Raw genomic sequence first — 21,372 nt, forward strand, 5'->3', positions numbered from 1 at the left:
ATTAAAAAAAAGAAATAGTTAAATTTGGCCTCGATTTTCTTTCTTCTTTGATTAGACAAAGAACAAAACTTAGTGTTTTGTCTCTGTCTGAATAAAGCAGTCCAGCTTTTCTTGTGCTTGCTTTCATATCTCACAACAAGGCTAAGAATGTGCACGTGCGTGTGCAGGCTCCCTTTCCTTAAAAAGGTTACCAAACCGTGCCAAACCGCTGCCCCTCGTGCTCATCTACACCGACACTGTTACCATGGTAACATCGGTAGAGACAACAGCCAACCTCAGTGTGACGGTACAGCTGCATGAAGCTGCATCAGTTTGCTACTTTACTAACTCCCACTCATCCCTGTGGCCTAGCTGTGAGCTCTACTCTGATTGGCTGGAGGGCTACTGGGTGGAGGACTCCACTTTGATCGGGTGCTCTGACAGGGGCTGCACGAGAAAGGAAGGACAAAAGAAAGAGAGAGAAGTGAACGATAATGAACGTGGACAGAAACCTCCACTGCTGCAGCTCAGAGGAGAAACAAAGAAAGCAAAGCTTTGAAAACAAAAAGGTGCAAGGAGGAGGAAGAGGGAAGGTGTGAGACGTGATTGTCAGACTCCAGCTAAGCTTTGATTGGCTAGTTCTGTCTCTCCCTCTCTCTCTCTTTCTCTCTCTCTCATTCCCTGTCTCTCCGTCTGGTTTTTCATTGGTTGACCGAGGGCTTCTGGTTGTCGTCCTCGGGCGTGATCACGCCCTCTGCTCAGTTGTGGTCCAGTAGCTGTGGTCCATGATTTTGTCATTTAAGGTATATTGGGGGGGTTTGCGGTCGCCTTTCCGGTCACTAGGACCGAACGCCGGGCGGCGGTCCTGAGATGTCCAATGACGTCTGAGACGCCAGCCGCGTGAGCGGAGCTAATGTAGGGTCCACCAATGAGGAAGGCGGAAACAGTTTGTACCAGCCAATCACCGTGCTTGAGAGGTCCAGGTCCTCCAATAGGATCTGTGCTACACCCATGAAACATTTGTGGTCCAATCGTCCATAGTCGCCCCACACTATCACCTACAGGAGAGAACGTAGAGGTTAGTACAACTAGTGACTGTAAACAAACACATTATGACTGTGTGTAAATCATTTCTTAACACATGAGGGCACCAATAAGTCATGCTAGGATGACCAAGTCTGTCTGCTTTAAAAGAATGTTGGATTAACGTTTATAGAACAGGAAAATATAAAGTCTCAAAGTTCTGAGAGTTCAAGTAAGTCTGATATCATTCAAAACAAATCAGGGCTCACATAATATGAGTCAAGTCCACGTTAGTTTCACGTTAACTTTAAATGTTTTACACACACACAATTACCTGAAGCACCTTGCCCTGGGGACCCTCTTCAAAGAGCAGATGCTGCTGGTAGAGGGGCTCCAGGGTCTTTCGTGCAATCTTAGTTTTCTTTTTGGCTTTACAAGATCCATTATCCAGCAGGTACACCTTGACATAGGGAGCTGGGGATGGAGGGATGGAGTTAAAAAAGAAGGAAGGGAGAGAGAAATGATGTTGGGTTGTGTTTTACATTCAGGCATCAGACAATAAGTGCTGTTTCTCAGGTTTGAGTGTGACTGTTACCTGGGAGGGATTTGGAGCCTGGTTTTTGGGTAAGGCCTCGTGCCCTGATCACCTCCACCTCCAGCTGGCCTTTCTTATCCATCAAACCGATCTGAACATCACCTGTGTGTATGAGAAACACACAAACAGACCACATTTAGACAGATCTTTGCTCGTACCCAGGTTCTCACAGCATGTACCCACAGATAAAAACATTAGTAATAACAGACTGACACTAATGTGGCAGCTTGTTTGCACATTCCATATGAACATAAAATTAATTGTTTAAACTTCAAAATCGTGGAAATTTAAAACGTGTGGTGTCATCACTCACCCATGGCAGGTGTTGCCAGTGTTTGCCGGCCCACCAGCTGACCAGGACCTAAACCGTCCAGGAAGTCACTGAACTGACTGTCGGCACCCAACCGCATCCCTGAGAAGATCAGACTGACACACACACACACACACAAATTATTCAGTAATTCCCACATCACCTTGTCCCTATAACGAGATTACTGCAAGATACAACAGATATTATGACCTGTACATAAATAATATTTACTCTCAACGTCTTTCTTGCATAATTGAGTCTTTTTTGGAGTAACTGGGGGAGGGCAACCTAAGCTACTGAATAAGAAATATAATTGGTTACTACCTATGTCTGTCACAATTGGCTGCCTTTTACCAGGTACCTTCTGACATAATAACTAAGAGTCTACAGACACACAAGTGCCTTTCTGAAGATGAACGTAGCTACAGTGGAGCATAGAAATAAATGCTACATTTTTAAAATTCTGATGTGTCTGCAGATAAATGTTTATGCTGTTCACCATCTTAGTTTAGCATGTAAGCATGCTAACATGTGGTAATTAGCACTAAACACAAAGTACAATTTAGGCTGACAGGAATGTTATTAGTTCTGTAGATAGCTGGTCATAAACTAATGTATTGGACAAATTAAAATGTGGACCTGATGATGGCACTAGGTAAAAGGTTAAAGGAGTACTCTGCTGATTTAGCATAGCACTGTCTTATTAATTCCACACATTCCTTATCAGAAGCTGGGGGCTACATTACCCACAATGCAACTCAAGTCAATTCACTCTACTGAACAGATTATGCTAGTAGATATTGCATGCTATTGTAGCCTTGAGCTGTACAGCATAACCACTGTCAGTCACTTCAAGCCACAAAAGACAATACAACTTGTTTCATAGATGCAGTAAGTAACACTTGGAAACACACTTTGAGTAAAACTGGTATAGTTCCCCTTTAAGAGATACCTTTAAAGGACTTCTTTTTTTTATAGCAATCCATCCAATACTTTGGAGCAGTGTGTACTTACTTCCCCTCAGAGCTGTAGCTGTTCATGCTGCCGTCGGTTGATTCTCTGCTGGCCTGCCGGTTCATGGCTGTCGTTCCTCGTGGGTACTCCACCGCCATGCCAGTCTCCACGCTCCTCTGTATGCTGCTGCTGCCCCCCTTACCGACCTTTTTACCTGTCGGAGCTTCAATGCCAAACACAGAACGGGGTGTTAAGCCACGGGTCTTTTTGTATGTGTCATTGTAACCAAGGGTGTTGTCAGTTATCAGGCATCTCATGTCATACATACCCAAAATTCTAATTGGACCATCATTTGGACATGGCAGGATATAGACTATAATATAATATAGGGTAAGAACTTTCAGACACTAACTTGTTTCTTTTTTTAATTCATACTTGAATTGTTTTCAAGGAAACAACTCTGACAAGCCTGATAACTAAAGGCTGAGATCTAATCTCTAAGCAGGCCATCCCATGCAAATTAATATTCCATGGTGACCTCACCAACATATTCACACATTTCAAATCGGTGTTTTAAATCTATGAAACCCTTAAAACCTGCTATATTAGCTGATGAGGTCACTACAGGAAGATGTGGTTGATGTAAATATGACTCAGTCAGTCCACCTACAGTAGATCTGGAGTGTTTGGCAGGGTAAGTGAGGGATTGAGGGGTTGAGGAGATCATAAAGTGTACATCCAACCTTAAAGGAAGAGTTCAGCTCTTTTTAAAAGCCTGCTGTTTTAAGTCAAACTTAAAAGAACCATAACCAGTGTTTCAGGTGATGAGACACGGATATCAAGTCAGATTTAGTCTTGAAATTTGTTGTGTGTGAATTTGTTCCATGGACCCAGCCAGGCTTCTTCTAAGACTGAACCAGCCTTTAAACATGATGGTGGTAGAAGAGGGTGGAGTAAGGAAGCGTGCCGGAGACAGAGTTCGGGGAGGACTGGAAGTGGTATCTTTGTCTGTCAATCAAAGCTACTCTCTAACTCTCTCTTGTTGTATTCTCTTTCTGTGGTTCCCTGACTGCCTCAGTTTGAGCTATTCTGTCTGTGACGGTAAAAAGTGTATTATGATGTTTTATTATGATGCTTTTTTTAATATACTTGTACTTGAAGTCATGTCTCACATTACAATTTAGAGAGACATCAGAAAGGTTGTGTCTAACAGCTGCTACATAGCGTATTTAACCCTCTAAATGTTTTTAGTCATGTGTAATATGATATCATGCTGTGTTGGTTTGTGAGCATCTACCTGCAGTTAAGTGTGTCTTTCTATCTTACACTGTGTGTCTACCTGCCTCTAAAACTGTCTGTCTCTCTAACTATTGCTTTACCTTTCTGTCTGTCCGCCGCCTTACCCGCCGCCTCTGAAATAACACACACAACAACAACAAGTCCAATAAACAACAACAACAACAAACAGCAACAGTGGATACACTGGTAAAGCTCCCTGTGTGACAGTCTTAGTAGGTGTCTGCTCTCTGCCTTGGGTTGTTGTGCTATCATTACTTCAGCTTCTGTTCAAAATTGAAGTGTGTAAACATGATGGAGACTTATGCTGTGTCTCAAAGTACCTGGATGGTGTGCTCAAAACAGTCTTAAAGTTGAGTGTGGACCTATGGATGCTTTTCGCACTACAGGGTTGCTATCTTGGCTATGTAGCGGAAGTGTAGCACAGTGTACTAACAGAAGTGTACTATTAGAAGCATGTGATTTGAGACACAGCATTAGCTTAAGTGAGGTTTGAGGTCAAAGAGTTCAGTTTAAGGGTTCATATAAGGGCTCATTACTACAATGTCTGACTAGTAGTTTCCTATACCTGAACCTAAAAGATAGCTGCTTCTGCTTTGTTTTCCACTGTATTTTACAAACTGGGAAGGATCACGTGTACATCTTGAATGAGATGATGTGTCCAAATGTTTGACTTGTACTGTATATAGACATAAGTATGACAAGGTGATAGCAGACAGATGTCTTCTTTTGTTCAAAAATGTGTTGTCCATAGTTCTTTGTTATATAAAATGAACATGAATCACCGAGGACGTGCTTACTGCTGTGTTATTGTATTTATTGTAACTGAGATGTGACACATCTGCTTGAGTTATCACAAATGACAGCGCTGAGCGTCTTCCCCCCCTCTGTGAGTACCTGGAGCTTGATTTAGTAGCAACCTAAAGGCTTCCAAAAATTTCCCTCCCGGAACTTATATCGAAAGCGGACGGAGGACAGTGGAAAACACAAGCAGAACCCCAGACAATAGCTACAGGTTCAGCTATGAGTCAGTAAGCTCCAGTTATGGAAAAAAAACACTATACGTGTAGAATTTGATAAGTTCAGACAGCGATGTGCTTCTTCCTCCTGGGATAGTCTTTGTCTACAAACAAAACCATATGCTATCAGACTGATTTGGAAGACGCTATAATCACAGAAAAATTCGACATAAAGTGGCTTTAAGAGAAGTTGATGAATAACCTTTAAAGTAAAACCAGCTGCTTCAGCTTTACTGGAGAGGATAAACATTGCACATCATTCTTTCTCTTTGTGTATGATCTGCTGGCAAAGACTCTGGAAAGTTTACCTCGCAATATGAAACGGAATAAATGTCTTTCGAGGCTGCCAATCTTCTTGGCAGTGCTGTTATTTATTTACAGTAATTATATTAATGTCTTAAAATGATTGTGAAAGGGATTTTGTAATGAAGTGACACACACAGCAACTTTAGAGACCTTCATTGAGGATCTAGGTGGAACGTAGGCGTATCTTTCTTTGCGTGATGGTTTCTTGAGACGTTCTCTGACCTGTCTGGCTGAGTTGCGAGGTGCTCCGGCTGCGTCTGGATGGCAGGATGGCGACCACGCGTTGGCTGAGGCTGTTGCGCCGCTCTTTGATTCCGCTTCCCAGGCTTCCGAGGGCCGTGTCTGATTGGCTGCCGTCTGCGTGATCCATGCCGTAGATCTCGCCGCTCACGCTGGTGCTTTTCATCATGTGGCGGCCCGTCGCGCGAATGGCCCGGCTAAAATCAGTCACGTTTATTTAATATCGCTCCGTGACAACGGGCGTAGTTAGTGTATAGCGTAGATGTGTTTGTTACCTGAAGCGTCCCCTGGGTCTCTCTGACTGGATGGACATGTAGCTGGTGCTACTGATGCGAGAGGCACTGCTGGTTCGAGAGATGGCTGACACGTCGCTGACATCACTGTCTGAGGACTTATGGGAGATGTTCTCGCTGCTCCTCCTCTGGTCCTTATAGAGCTGCAGGAAAACACACATTGTTGCTATGAGATGAGTAGATGGTCAATATTTTACATAATGTGAAAGGTGTCGTTCACTCTGAAACTCCCTTCAGCTCTAATAAGCATTTTGGTATCTTTCAGCACATGGTTTTGGTTTCATATTCTTCACCATTTTGGTCCAGTCTCAGTGCTTTCATCAGCCCGCTGCAGTTATCAGATCTGGTCCAGTCATTCATTTCTGTGACTGTTAGTTAATAAGTAGTTTACATGTTAATTACAACATATCTATGGTGAAATAATTAATACATTAGTTAATGTATTAATTGTCAGTCTGTTTGGTTAGAGCACAGTATTAGTATTATTATTGGTTTCAAAGGAGAAATCCATTCATCTTATGATCAAAATACTGTTTCAAAATCTTGATCACCCTCCATCATTAACCTTTATGTATTTTAATATATATCAAAGCATTAACTGCTACTTGTTGGATGTTTTAGCCCGTCTGTGCTGATGATCTACATCAGATTTAAATCGTTTCACATTCAGTCGGATGTGAGAGGGGGGGGGCAGCGTAATGCATCACAAAGACAGCATATTCACGATGCATACAATAAAGTTCTACTAATGGCATGTACACATGTGTAAAAGACAAGATATCGCCATTAAGCTGTCAGTTTTCTGTAAGTTAGGGGATTGGGAAAAACCAGCCGGTATGGATCTTACATTTCAGTATTTAAAAGGTGTTAGGCGCATTCTTGAGTGACTGCCCGGTTGGAACCAATTCATTCTATTGAGTGGTCTCCATCATTACTGTAACATAATTTATTACTTTCTTAAACAGTAAAATTTGCTGCGATGCACTTCAGCAACATTACGGCTTGTAATATCCAGCTGGAAGCCTTATAGTCCTCCTCCACTCTCCTGATGAGTTTTTTATAAAGTGAACTGTCAGACTTGAGTGAAGCCAAAAAAAAAGGGGGCTGAGGCCCACCTCCCGTTTGTTCTTCAGGGATCTGTCCAGGTCCTGTTGGCTGGAAGTGGTGGCTGCTGACACCCGGTTGGAATGAACCCTCTGCTGGAGCTGACGAACGCGCTCCTCTGCTACCAGGGCTGAACACACACACACACACACACACACACACACACACACACACACACACACACACACACACACACACACACACACACACACACACAAAACTTAGTTAACTCCCATTTAACCAGACGCTGCACTGTAAATTGTCCCAAATGTGTGGCCATCAGTGAGAACATGGAAGAGACATAAAGTAGATACTTGTGAACAGTGTACAAGTCACTCAACACTTGCATGATTCAGCATTAAAAACACACACACACACCCACCTTGTTCTGCGGTGTTGCCCTTGGGGGGAAGCTGCGGGAGTTGCCTCACCCTGCGGGCCGAGGAGGACGTCACTGAGGAGGAAAGAGACACACCGCCTTGGAGGTGGCCCCTAACGCAAAATAACATGATAGCGATGGAGAGAGAGGGAAGGAGAGATGGAGAAAGAGAGGGTTGGAGAACGAAGATGAAAAGAATGGGAGTAAAAAAGGAGACAAAACGGAATTGGGGTCAGTATATGTGTGAACCAGTGTGCTGGTGATGGTTGGACGTTACATTTCTTTGACGCTTCGTCTTATTTTGAAGGAACGCACTTTTCATACATTTGCGTGAAAACATTAAGTAACAGAATGTGGCTATAAAGCATCGGCGACCAATCGGTGTTGACTACATATTCACGAAGAGAAGCTTTTGGGGTTTGACAAGTGAGGGATCCTGTTGCCAAAAAAAGAGCAGCAAAAAAAGATTTAGACGGTGAAAACACACATAGAGAAGGTGTTACCAAAGAAAAGCCTTCAAGCACAAATCCCACCATGTCTGCAGACGGTCATTCATTCTAATCCACTCTCACAGAAGAATCCAAGAACAGCAATCACTTTCCCAGGTTTGTCTTTTCTGCATGTTATAGTCATTTTATTAAGCCGCTGTACTTAGAATAAGGCAATGTAATAAATGACTAATGTTTAATCGAATCATTATTTCTAAAATACACGATCCAAAGCTTATGTAGATCTTAGTAACTCGTGTGTTTTACAAATTACCTCTGTAAAAGCTTTCAGATGTTGCTTAAGGGACACTGGAACGGAGCAAAAATATGCAACACAGGAATTTAACACGGACCACAACACTGCACTTACACGTCCACTCATATGACACGATTACAGTAGATAAAAACCACATATGTCCACACCACACGTATACAGTAAATACACAAATATAGAGTAGCAGCAGCGTCCGAGGTCACGTAAAGCACACACACACACACACACACACATACACAAACTGAGGAAAGTATGTAGGAGTGAGAGAGCAGCCTCGTCTTGTTCCTCTCCAGCACGATATCTACAGTAAATGAGAGGGCATGTGCCTCTGTGTTACTGGGATAGTTAGAGAGAACGCACTCATTAGAAGGGGAATCCCCTTACCGAGAGGCCGCAGTGAGGCCTTCTTTCCTCTGGAGCCTCTTAAGATGGAGGTGGGCTTGATTCTGATACACACACACACACACACACACACATACAAACAAATGCGACGCAGTCACACACACGAGTGTCATACAAACCCAAAGCCGCAACACAGCGCACAAGCAGCAGCAGTGCGGGGAACAGAAAGGGGAAGAAAAGTATGGGGTTGAGGAAAAATGGAGAAAGAAAAGAAAAACAAAAAGCAACAGAATACAAATAAATAAAACGTAAATCAAATTAAATGAAACATTAGCAAAATGTCTTGCTGGCAGGCAGCATTTACCTTCATTTGCTAAACAATCTGAATTGAAGAGTGAGCTATGTAGAAGAATGAAGGTTATGAAGGATCGACATCTAAACATCCAACCCTGCCTTCTAAAGATAACATGGTCTCTAACTCCACTATGAGGTTGATATTTTTGTTTGATTTTAGAGAATTGCCTCAAAAACTACTAGATGGATGCCATGAGATTTTATTTGTATAAAAAAAAAAATAGTTTAGGAGACAGCATTGATACAGCATTATAGTATCATACAGGCTTTTTTTGTGCCACTTATGTATCCCTTAACCCATATTGCAGGTTGTCTCTATGTCCCTTTCAGCTCTAAATTGGTGTTCTGCTTTGTCACTGTGGTTCAAAAGGGGAACTACTGATGTGTCACACCATTAGAACACCTCCCACACAAATCAATGTTCTCTGACCACGAGGGGATCCAACGAAAACTGCCATAATCTCACCTCATACTAAAGTTTGAGTATGTGTTAAATTCCTCAAAAGTTACTTAAACCTTTGAAGCCAATTTGACATAGTGGTCAAATCTTGTTATTACAACTTCTGCATCTGTCACATGATGCACACTGTCTCAAAAAAACTTTTTTCCCTTGACTTACATTGTGAAAGACTTGTGTAAATCAGCAGATACATTTTTTTTAACATCACACCCTCCACGAAAATACTAATTTCACTAATGGAATTTGATCCATTTGGTTCAATACCTTTTTGAATGTCTACAACAGTTGCCTCCAACTGTACAGCTATCTTACACATCCGTGGTTTGAGAAGCTAGAATAGTTTTTAAAAATGAAATTCAAGATTGGTTGTGTAATTTCAACCTCTGCTTACTATTGACCTCATACACTACTGTTTGCCCTGTGCTGAGCCTACAGTACATGCCTTACCTGCTACTGTCAGAGAGCTTCCTGCCAAGAGTGTGACATTCAGTTGTTTCCAGGGTCCGAGGCTGCCTGGAGAATGGTGGATGAGCAAAGGGGACAACACAGAACAGAAAGAAAAAAAAGATGGATGGATGGATGGTGGATGAGAGGATGGAAGAGAGCATGAAGGAGGATAAATCATTTAGATTTAGAAGAGTCTGACTCTGTCTGGGGGCTGTCATTGGCCTTATAAGTTTATGATCTGGAAAACAGGAAATAGGAGGCATGCTGTGATGGATGGTATGGTGGTGATATGAATAAGGAGTGCCACATACTCATGCTTCATCTGTAACTGTGTGTATGTGTGTATGTGTGTATGTGTGTGTGTGTGTGTGTGTGTGTGTGTGTGTGTGTGTGCGTGCATGCGTGCGTGCGTGTATGAAAGTGTGTGTGTACCTCTTTGTACTGAGGTGAATTAAATTCTCTTGAGTGGGAAGTTGCATCCATATCCTCCATTCATGGACATGAAGATGACAAGGATGATACATACACCGCCACACACACACACACAGACACACACACACACACAGCCACACTTATGAATTATGAACATCGTGAATTTTAAGTCAATGCCTGGCACTAAGCCTTGAAAAACAGCGACTTCTCAAAGACCGAGAAGAGAAGGCGGGCACACAGAAGCTGCAAATGCAATTCTCAGAACAAAGAGTACACTCTGAAAGACTGCAGGAAGCAAACTCAACAAGGCAGGGGTTCACACCATAACTAGAACAAACTACATGTTCAAAAAGAGCACAAACCCAGGCTAAATACAAAGCGAAGAAAAGATAGAATACCAAAAAGGGACAAAACTACTACAACAACCAGGGATGAAAACTACTACTACAATTCTTGTCAAAGTGCAAACAACCAGAAAGCACCACCCACAAACTACAGGGCCATACAAGTGACCCTTTACACAATGTGAGTGAAACAGGTTCGACAAGTTCTAAGTTGTAAATCAGGTTCACTCTCACTGTGTACAACTAATTCATCACCACATAGAGTGTCAGGGGCTCAGGGTTAGCAAAGGAGAGCTAAACTACAAAGGAACAGCTAGTGATTGTATCTTGTATTTGATCAAATAACATTAAGTCACACAGTTGCAACTTCAACTATTACTGGCTGCAAGAAAATAATCATTTCAATTTTTAAGATACTTTAAGGAATAGTTCAATATGAAGCTATAGCAAGCTGGCAGTTAGCTTAGGTTAGCATAAAACCTGGAAACAGAGAAGTGCTAGCCAGCACTTTAAATTATGCTTATTTAATATGTACAAAACTGTGTAAAAAGGTGTACAAAAAAAAGAAAAAAAAGAAAAAAAAAGAAGAAGAAGTGTAAAATGGCTAAACTGGAGCTAGATGCTACACTATTTCTAAAGCAGGAGCGGTAACTTCCTGGAGATTTAGCTATATCTACTTGTTTCTAGTCATGCTAAGCTAACCATCACTAGACTGTAGCTTCATATTTAACTGAGTCAAGTTCAAACTAATTGTGTTTGTTTAATTTGATACAAGATAAAGTCACTACCTCCACATAGTACTTTTATCAGAGAAGAGAGAAAGAGTTGCAGTAGTTTAGGTTACAAATTCACTTCCAGCTGTACACAGAAATATCAAAGCTTGGCAAAAGCTGCAAATACACAGTAGAGCTTGACATCTGCCTGCACCTAATAAGACCCAACTGAACCTAGAGGATTTAAGTAAGGTTTGAGAGAATGAGTTCCTTACATTGATCAAAGTAATAAAAAAAGAGAAAAAAAGAAAAATGGTAACATATTTGATGATGTATTACATTTTTCTCATAAAAAGCCTGTCAACTTCCACTGAGATTGAACAGGAAAAGTTTCAAGTTTGGGCCCCAGTGGGCCCCAGATTTTAAGGCACAAGTCAAGCTCTAGAAGGAAGCAGTTGGGGGTCCACAAAAGGGTACCTGTCATCTTCAGGGGAAGCATGTTGGATTAGAATCCTGGGACTTGCGGGACGTCTCCGGGGTAGGGAATGGGAGAAAGATTTTCTATGTGTAGATGGGGGAAAAAATGGTTGATCATCTAATATGTATAAGAGGGCAATAACGACTGCACACATGCATTCTCATAAGCAATGGCCACATACTAGAACACCTTATCTGGTCAGATTAAAAAGGTGTTCTTTTTTTCCTGTTTGCAACTGCCCATTAAGCAGACAATGCTGGCATCTTTTGGGGGAGAAGATATTTATCTTTTTTAAATAGTAGCCTTGAAAGTTGACAGACCATTTTTAACATGGTCAAATTTTACAATGCCAGTGTACCAATACCTTGAAATCTAGGGGTGTAACGGTAAGTGTATTCGTCCTCAACTGTCATAGAACGGACGTTACGGTTTGTTGCATGCAGTCGTATGAAGAATACGCTCCCTGACCCAAACAAATACTGTCAAAATAGTTTAATAATCCACTCACTACTACATGTGGGACAATAATTCTAGAGAACATATTCCACCTTGAAGGTTGTGGCAGCACCACTATAGCCTGCTCATGGGTAGCAAAGGTAGCTTGGTTACTCTGGTTACCTGTAGTGTTGCTTCTGTCAGAATGACAAACGAGAGATACATAGCACTGACCGAGTTCAAAACTATTATCAAAATATGAAATGATACTGCGTCTCTTTATACCCCTACCCTCTCTGTAACGGTTGGATTTTCAGTCTTTCCAGCTCAAATAAGGTCATTGCAATTCTCTTCTTTTTCATGGCTTTACATTTTTCCATATTTTATATATATTACTATAAATTATAATTATAGTTATTTTTCTTTCTTTTTCACTGCAGCACAGCTAAACTGTTTTAGTAATAGTTTTGGCCAATGAGCTATTGTTTTATGTTAACAATTTTCAAATTAAAAGATTACATTTCTTTCCTCCCTGCTGTACCGTACCATGACCTTTGTGTACCGTTACACCCCGACTGAAATCACATATAGAATACATCACCCAAATTACCAAATCGGCAAGCCAATGCAAAATCAGAAAGCCAAGCCTTTTCGTGCATGAGTAAAAAGCTAATTGTGCAAATCATGGCTGCGAAGCTTCAAGGAGCACCCTACTTGCCATGGCTGGATTAACCTGTTAAGGGGGCCTCCGGCAAACATTTGCTGTTAGGCCCCTACTGAACCTGAGGTACCACCATTTTTATAACGTGTATACATCCTATTGCCTAGTCACATTTTTGTTTAGTGCAATCAGTAAGCACATAAACTAACTTTTAAAACTAGCTTTTAATGCAGAGTCCCCCTGCAAGACATAACCACAAAATTAGCCTATAATGCATTAGCTTACTTTAGTGGTGCAAATTCCCCAACAAATTTGCAAATAATCAAATTACCGAAACCAACCGAATTGCAATGAGAATGAAGCTTTCCCTGGGTATCTGGGCCCGAGAGGCAGTCGCTTGCTTTGCATGGCTGGTAATTGCCTTGTGGCCCATGGGTTTAGGGCACAAGACCGTGAAATGCAAGATCCCTGATTCCATTCTTCCTGGGACATTTTGTTGCATGTCATTCCCCATCTCTCTCTCCTTTCATTTTCTGTAATCTGTCATCTAATTAAGGCACTGAATGCCCATAAATACTAAAAAATAAATTAAAGCGGCAATAATTGGTTTTTCAGAATGAAATACCCTCTTTGTGTTTCCATGAACAGTATTTCCTTCTTGAGCAGTGTGGTAGAAATACATCCTGGCAGTCACATATAGATTTGCTGCAGGGGTAATATACCAATAGTAAACCTACATGCGATTGCCAGAATGAATTAAGACCCTCATCTCTTACAGTGTTACACTACTAGAGTGTGACTTCACGGTCGAGTCTTTCAACATACAAATGAGTATTCTATCAAGGTAGACTTGAATAAATCCGAACATATCCTTTATGGTTCTTTGATTAGATTGTGAATGGTGGTTGACCAAGAAAACAGTGCAAGCACCAGAAATACCTTTGAATCAAGCTGCACAGCTGATTGCATGCCTCATTTTTTAACAAACAAAGGGTCAGTTCTGCTCAAGACTGGATTGTGTGAAGCTGAGTGGGAACAAACAGGTCGGTTGTTGGGGTATTTCATCTTCTACAGAAATTAGAGCCTTTGGTAAGGTGCTCTAAAAAGACGTGCACCATTTCTCATGTTGGGCTGCCAATAGTGCCCCTACTTTGATGGGTCAATGTAGATGTCCAGATACTTCAATTGTATGCAATTTAGTTTTTAAGCAAATAAAATTAGGCAATCCTAAAATTTTACAAATACAGTATTACAAATGGTACTCGTTAACGATCTGGTCAAGGCAGTTTTGAGAAATCGTTGCACCTTCGTACACGATTTGAGGACTGTGCCGAAGCAAAGGAGCGGCTGGGTGAAACAGCAGAAAGACAGACTAGAGTAGTGTACAGCGGGGGTCTGGGTGGTGTGAGGAGGGAGAAGCTTAATCTTCAACTAGTGTAGGACCATTCAGAGGGGGGAGACACTACAAAGACCAAGAAAGGTAGAAGACAAGAGACTACAGGAAGGGTGATGGGGTACAGAGGCTGGTACCTTTCAGTCTCTGGTGAGGGGATATGATTGTCTGGAGTCAGACAGTTGGCACTAGCACTCCTAACCCTGTCCAGAGAAGGCTGAAGATCACTAGAGGCATCACAGCACAACATGCCATCCAATGGAGGGAGAGGAGAGGAAGAGGAGACAGAAGGAGAGGACAGAAACAAACACCAAGAGAAAAAAAATGGACAAACAGAAAACACATTTTAACAGAAAGTCTGGTTAGTTTCCCAAATCATAATGCTAGTCTGAGAACTAAACCATGACTGGCTGATTGGTGTAAGGATGGATATGTCTTTAAGATGTCATGGTTGTCATGGAGATGGAGTACTGCATGGTAGAGACATGTTTTGTATTGCCATGGCAAAGGATGGAATGATCTCTGCACTTTTCTCCCAACCTTGCAGCTTTACAAATCATATATTTATCCATGGATAACAATCTGTATGCAGGTGTGTGCATGTCTTACCTAACCATCACCTCATCTGTCAATGTTAGAACACGGTGTGTGATGGAGCGGCGCGTTGCCATGACCGCGTGCGATCCAACGACAGAGCTTATCTTTCGACATGCAGGCAGCGTGGAACTAGTCACAAGATGACATTTTCAAAAACAGCATGCATTTGCAAATTAAGAAACAAAAGAGAGGGGAAAAAAGCTGAGATTGGGAAACTAAATTGAGAAGCTCCTGCTGCTGAGGGAAATACTCACATATAAAGATGGAGATATTAATCTTGTCTCCTTCTACTATAAATATGTAAAGTCTTGGAAATGTCCTAACTCTAACATTGGTGATTATCAAGTTTCACAGAAAAAGAATTACTACAACAAAAAGTGTTTCTCAATAGAGTGGGGGGGGGGGCAGGGGATCACACTGACAACACAAAATGTCTCAAAAAGGTCTCAGTATGCTTCAAACTAAGTGCTTGTAACAACCAACAGTGTGCGAAAAGCCCTTACCAATATTAAACACTGGTGGTTGCATCCAACACTTTTGGTACTTTCCCTCAATCTTCCTTTGAGAAGAGATTGTCTGAAAGTTTTTTTTATTATTCGTATGTGTATCATATTTATATCCTTCGTGCGATGTAATAGACTTTCGAAGGGAGGATTTTCCTAAAGTAAAACTGCCATTAAGTTTAATCCAAAGACAATTTTAGGGGACGCATGGTGCGAGTAATTCTGAGGCCTGGACAGGCATAACACTGTCCTGGTTGAGTCATCAGTACAAAGAACTGATGACAGTGTCTGAAGATATCCTGTACTTTGATTTTGAAATTTCAAAGTTACATGAATGTCTACATAAAAACTTTAGGGTTGAGGTTAACTACGACTCCCAAGGTCCACTTCACAAGAAACGTCCAATCACAAAGCTTACAATTGTTTTCCATGTGCTACTTATGGTAGGTGGAAGTTTGAGATTCCGCAATTATAACACCATGTTTTAGCCTCAACTGCAACAACAAAGTGTTCTGAATTAATTACAGCTCTATTTCATGCCTCTGGCTGGTTTATTTGCCGTAGCAATGGTAGCTGAAGATTATGGATACTGTATAGTTACAGCGGCCATCAACAACATAAATCTATATAATTGTAACATTACTCTTTTGAAACCTGTCTTTCTATGATCAGTTACATTGAGGATACCATTAAAAGAATACAGACTAGGGACAATACTTTTGGAATCATCTCTATTTAGAACAGGTATAAGTAGCTTGTTTGTCTGAAGCATACTGAACCCATGAACTTACCTGTTTGTGTTTTTGTGGATACCATTGAATAAAAGTGGCATCTTGGGGGGGAGTGTGTTATTGTGCCTAGTCGATCTCCTGAATTTAGCATGCATGCAGCAAACAGAAGAGGGAAAAAGGGAGGAATGGGTGGAGGAAGAGAACAAAAGAAGAGCAAGTTCCTTCAGGACAAAACATGTGGCAACTTATCCAGTGATTTATGCACTATGTATTCATATGTATTGAGCTTTAAGATTAAGCTTAAGATATGTTGTACAAGAGGCTAATTAGCTGATTTAGCAAGGCAAGTTTCTTCAGAAGTCAGTCAGAATTTCTGCGAAACAGTCGGTCACTTTCTCACCAGCGTAATACTTGCAAAAATCACTGGCTAAGCTTGCAGGTTTTTGCAGTGTAAGCGAGTATAACTACAGCGCGGCATGATGAGAATACAAGCATCAAAAGCCAGCTTTCATCTCTACTGACAAGCTTAAAAACACCCCCTTCACTCTCTAATACAGCCATGTGTACAGTAAGTACATACAGAGTGTGTTTACTGTCTTACTGTGTTTCTATCACAGAGAGGTATGGTTGTACCTTATAATCTGTCCCTAATGTGTTCTCAAGAATGCAACTTACCTCTATGGTTGTGTGTATGGGTGCGACTACACTTGATATATAAATGTATGTCACACATCTTACAAATGTAACTGTATCAGTATATAGGAAAAGAGTGCAGAGACAAGATCTCTGAATCATTTTATTATCAAAGCTCACACAGAATTAGTGGATTTTGGTTGATTGGTTGGTTTGATTTTTAATAGAGGACCAATAGTGAATTCACATGGATCTTTTCATGACACAGAAATGGAACACACATTTTGTGTTGATTCTACCCCAATTAACCCATACTGTTGGCCTGGTTGTAGAACAGCAGCCACAGTAAGAAGCACAGTCCTGCATACAAGCACGGTCCTGTAGTGTCCTCTTGTGGATCTGAGGCAGTAGTGCAACTGAACAACCACAGGATTTCCTTCTAAAAGTTCTTTGGATTCTTTTCCTGAATATCTGCCCTTTTATACATATACTTTTTTTCTGTATCATTTACATTATTTAGAAATGCCAGTTAACAAATCTGCTTTGTATTTGCATACCTTTTACTTTCCTCACAATTCATTTTACCCAAGAAAATTGACTGGAATTGAGTAACATTTGAGCATACTTCTTTAGGTCCACTTATTGAATTGTGTTTTGACTTCTTTCCTTTTTTGTGTAACATCACAAAGATCATGATGCAATTTTCCTGTTTAATGTACAAGTAAGTCACTTTTACACCTATAATCCAGAAATCAAACTCAAATTGAGAGCCAAAATGTAAACAATACTTCATGATTGGCCAATTTACCTGGTGTGGAGGCACTCAGCACTTTTGCCTCGCATTGACTGGTGGATCATGACGACCTCACTGTGGTTACCATGGGGGATGGATGACACATGAAGAAAATCAACAACAGTCAAAAAAACCCAGAAGAGCAGAGGGAGAAGAGGGTGAATAGGAAAGAGAGGCTGTCTTTGATTTCTATACACACACATACACACACACACACAGAAATGCCACAAATTTTGCAACCAAAGCCTTTTTGTCTAAACACTGCCCTAAAGTCACTTTATACAACATGATAATCAACTGATGGCTACTGCACCAAGCTCTGCCCAAGTCCAAAGAAAACAATCATCATAAAAGGTAAGTTCAGGGATAGAAAGTGTAGGAAAAACAAAATAAAGGAAAAAAGCCCAAAACTTTTTGAAAAAATGAGGTTTTGCCAGTGCTGATGACAGACATTCACACTTCACAGATTCTCTGCGCAACAAAAATCGATTGTCTTATACCAACTTTGCATACAAATACACATTCAATACCACACACAACAAAAGCAAACAGTGAGAGAATCATTTCTTTGACAAACATTAAAGCGACTTTGATGACATTTGGTTTTAACTGGACGTATAACGAGTGGTTCTCACACACGCTGAAACACACCTGTCGTCCAGGTACTCCTCCTCCTGGTGGCGACCTCTGGCAGGGTCGTAGTAGCGGGTCGGAGAACGAGAACGACGAGCGTGAGGAAGCTCGTCGTCCAGACTCCTGAAAGAAACGCAGACAGACATATAGAAAGAAAGAAAGAGAGAAAGAAAAAGAAAATGAAGACAAAAGGAAAGAAAGAGAGGTTTATGTCAGGTAAGTGGTCGGGCGGTATTGCGGCACACTCTTGGCGGGACTCATTTGGCTCGGCCAGTAAAAGCAGAGCTGGCAGGACTGTGTGTTCTGCATCAGACATTTCATTAGTATATGGATTCCGTTTGCTGGCTTCCAACAATCTCTCTTATTCCTCCTCTCTCTCTCTCCACCATGTTGCATCTGCCTCTTACAAGTATTAGACAAATGTCTTCTTATCAGGATGATACTGATCCATTAACACAACTAAGAGTCAACAGCCAGGCTGGCAGCTCTGTGAGGCTTTACCTTTACAGAGGTGCTTGGAGCTAAATGCTTTTGTCAGCATGCTCACAAACACATAATGCTGATATTTAATAGGTATAATATGTATAAAGTTCACCATCTTACTTTAGTGTGTTAACATGATAACATTTTCTGATTAGCGCTAAACACAAAGGACGGCTGAGGCTGATGGGAACGTCCTTAGTTTTGCAGGTATTTTGTCATAAACGAAATGGACACTTGGCCTGTAGATGGCGCTAGATGAAAGGTTATGGGTTCGAAGTTGTTACACTTCATCCTGAGGAGCACACCAGTGTCTCCACAATATTTTATGCAAATCAGTGTAGTAGAAGTTCAGGTACCATTTCACAGTAAAAGTGAAAAATGTGGCCCACTCATGGCACTACAAGGAAAGTCAGGGGATCATCAGTTATTGGGCTTCATACTCAGAGGAACATGGATATCAGTACCACATATCATGGCAACAGCTGTTAAAATATTTCAATTTGGACCAAAGCGTTGGTGGTGCGCATCCTACCATCTAAAATGTTACCATGTTACAGGGATGAGCTGAGATTCCAAAGCACTAAAAACTTTTTTTGGTCATTTTGATCATTTCCAACATGAAGCTTACCATAGCATTTCATACTCAAAAGAATTGAGTGCATAACTTTCAATATACCCAGTCTTCTTTTCCCTCAAAATGCTTGAATTATAATGATAAATAATGAATGTACCACTGCTTTATTCATGTCAAAATTCAGCATGTTACCAAACGTAAGCTAGTGCAAACCTCTAACCCTCACCTCTGGGTGGGAACATTGGGTGGTCGTGACCAGATGCGCCCCTGCTCCTCGCGGTGCGGGGAGACCGATCGGGAACGTATGTGATGGGCGGGCGTCCTCTGCTGATCGGGCACCTCCAGGGTAGACGTGGACTCCCGTTGCCTCTCCCTGCCACGTCCGTCTGCTGTTGTGGTGGCAGTGATGGTGCAAATGCACATATAAACAAAAGGTGCATAGTCAATTTAAAAAGTTCACAGAAATCTATGTAAATACGTCAAACGCGGAGCTAGAACTTCAAGCCATTCTTCTTTGGTTGCCAGTATAAGCCTAACACAGCCCTCATGCACAGCTGATTTAGAGTGAACACTACAATCTTCTCTAGGATGATATCATAGTTGAGGCAGGCCAATGTACAGTCTACACAGTAGCTAGTACATTAGCAAGTTTGCGTTAGCTGTAACAGTGATAGTCTTCCATGTTTACCAGTATTCCATGCCATATATCATTTAAAATATTGTACAATTTTGGCTTACAACTGTATCAACATGCAAGCCTAGCATGTCAAAATATTCACTTTAATACTACTTTTTACTGCATGCTAACGTGTAAGCATGGTGCCTGGCAGCTACAACAGTAAAAACTGCCCTGTGGTCCCATATATCATTTAAAATAATGTATAATTTCAATTTACAGCTGTATCAATATGTAAGCCTAGCATGTCAAAGTGTTCACGTTACTACTACTCTTCATTACTCTTAAGAGAGCATACATGCTAACGTGTTAGCATGTTTGCCTGGCAGCTACAACAGGACAATCTGTCCTCTGGATACAGACTATTTGAAGATAAGACTAATAATAGAACAGCAGCAGGCTATTTTTCATTACTGTGTTCTGTATTTTTTTTAAATGTAGTAACAACAACAAAACACTTTCCCTTTCTTTGGTTGTTCTCTGAAGATAAAAAATATAAATGGAGAGATCAGCCTTTAAGAGATCTGCGCAACTGTGTCAGGCTTTGTTGTGATCCCAAGGTCACTGGCTTCATTTCCAAGAGAACAGCACCTCAAAGCTCACAGTGGGCCATTAGTTTGGCTTTTTTTGAAAGTGCTACCAAGGCTTTATTTTCATTTATTCCTACCATACATGGGAAAACATAAAACAAGTTGGTTAAAGTAATGTGGTGAATGTTACCATCCATCCTGTCTCTTTTTAACACAGAACACATAGACACAAATAGGGTTTGACTGATATACTGTATTGCAAGCTGAATCTCAGTATATTGAAATTTGACCATTTTGATGTCAAAATTCAAACTCACCATTCTAAATTCAGAATTCCATGTAAAGTTTTCATTGTTTCCTCCAGAAAGTTACTCTCACGCCTTGGTGAAAAGTATCTGAAACAACCTATAAACTATTATCCTGAGTGACTAAAACTCCACATTGATATCCAGGATGATAAAGTTTTTCATACCGGTATGTAATTTGATCAGATTTTCAGGTATTCACACCAAACCTTTAAATACGTCTCCATTTTCTACTGAATCCGATATCATTAATAATTAAATGTAGTTATGTAGTTCCATACTTTAGACTGATTCTTAACAGTCCATAAATAAAAAAAACCTATACCAGTCTAACCCTCACATACACAGACACTCAAACACAGACAATATACAATATACAGATGTGCACTAATACATACACAAACAGAAATCTCATTGTTTCAATATACACTACACAGTGGGACTATACCTTCTACTTTGCTAATGATTCAAGTGAAACGCTCACCGAAGGAAATGAACTTCTTTAAAGTGTACTTAAGATGTGATTCATTTCTGAGCTCATCTGAGGCAAAACTTCTATGCCTGAGTGGAGCATGGAGCCTCCCCCCCATGCTAA

At 41.0% G+C, this 21,372-nt stretch overlaps 1 protein-coding gene across 1 annotated transcript in view; it reads right to left on the reverse strand.

Annotated features, from left to right (window-relative positions):
• Positions 1 to 818: 818 nt before the first annotated feature.
• Positions 819 to 21,372, reverse strand: part of LOC133992263 (regulating synaptic membrane exocytosis protein 1-like) — a 38,709-nt gene continuing 18,155 nt past the window's right edge. Inside the window, exons 12-24 of the mRNA XM_062430981.1 lie at positions 19,493 to 19,655; positions 18,228 to 18,332; positions 17,592 to 17,651; positions 9,864 to 9,929; positions 7,496 to 7,611; positions 7,131 to 7,249; positions 5,998 to 6,158; positions 5,705 to 5,919; positions 2,922 to 3,084; positions 1,911 to 2,023; positions 1,598 to 1,699; positions 1,337 to 1,476; positions 819 to 1,037 (exon numbers count right to left, since the gene is read on the reverse strand). Coding sequence (XP_062286965.1) covers positions 819 to 1,037; positions 1,337 to 1,476; positions 1,598 to 1,699; positions 1,911 to 2,023; positions 2,922 to 3,084; positions 5,705 to 5,919; positions 5,998 to 6,158; positions 7,131 to 7,249; positions 7,496 to 7,611; positions 9,864 to 9,929; positions 17,592 to 17,651; positions 18,228 to 18,332; positions 19,493 to 19,655 — 1,742 coding nt within the window. The remainder of the gene's footprint in view (positions 1,038 to 1,336; positions 1,477 to 1,597; positions 1,700 to 1,910; positions 2,024 to 2,921; positions 3,085 to 5,704; positions 5,920 to 5,997; positions 6,159 to 7,130; positions 7,250 to 7,495; positions 7,612 to 9,863; positions 9,930 to 17,591; positions 17,652 to 18,227; positions 18,333 to 19,492; positions 19,656 to 21,372) is intronic.

Source organism: Scomber scombrus, chromosome 12 (genome assembly GCF_963691925.1).
Source record: "Scomber scombrus chromosome 12, fScoSco1.1, whole genome shotgun sequence".
Classification (NCBI taxonomy): Eukaryota; Metazoa; Chordata; class Actinopteri; order Scombriformes; family Scombridae; genus Scomber; species Scomber scombrus.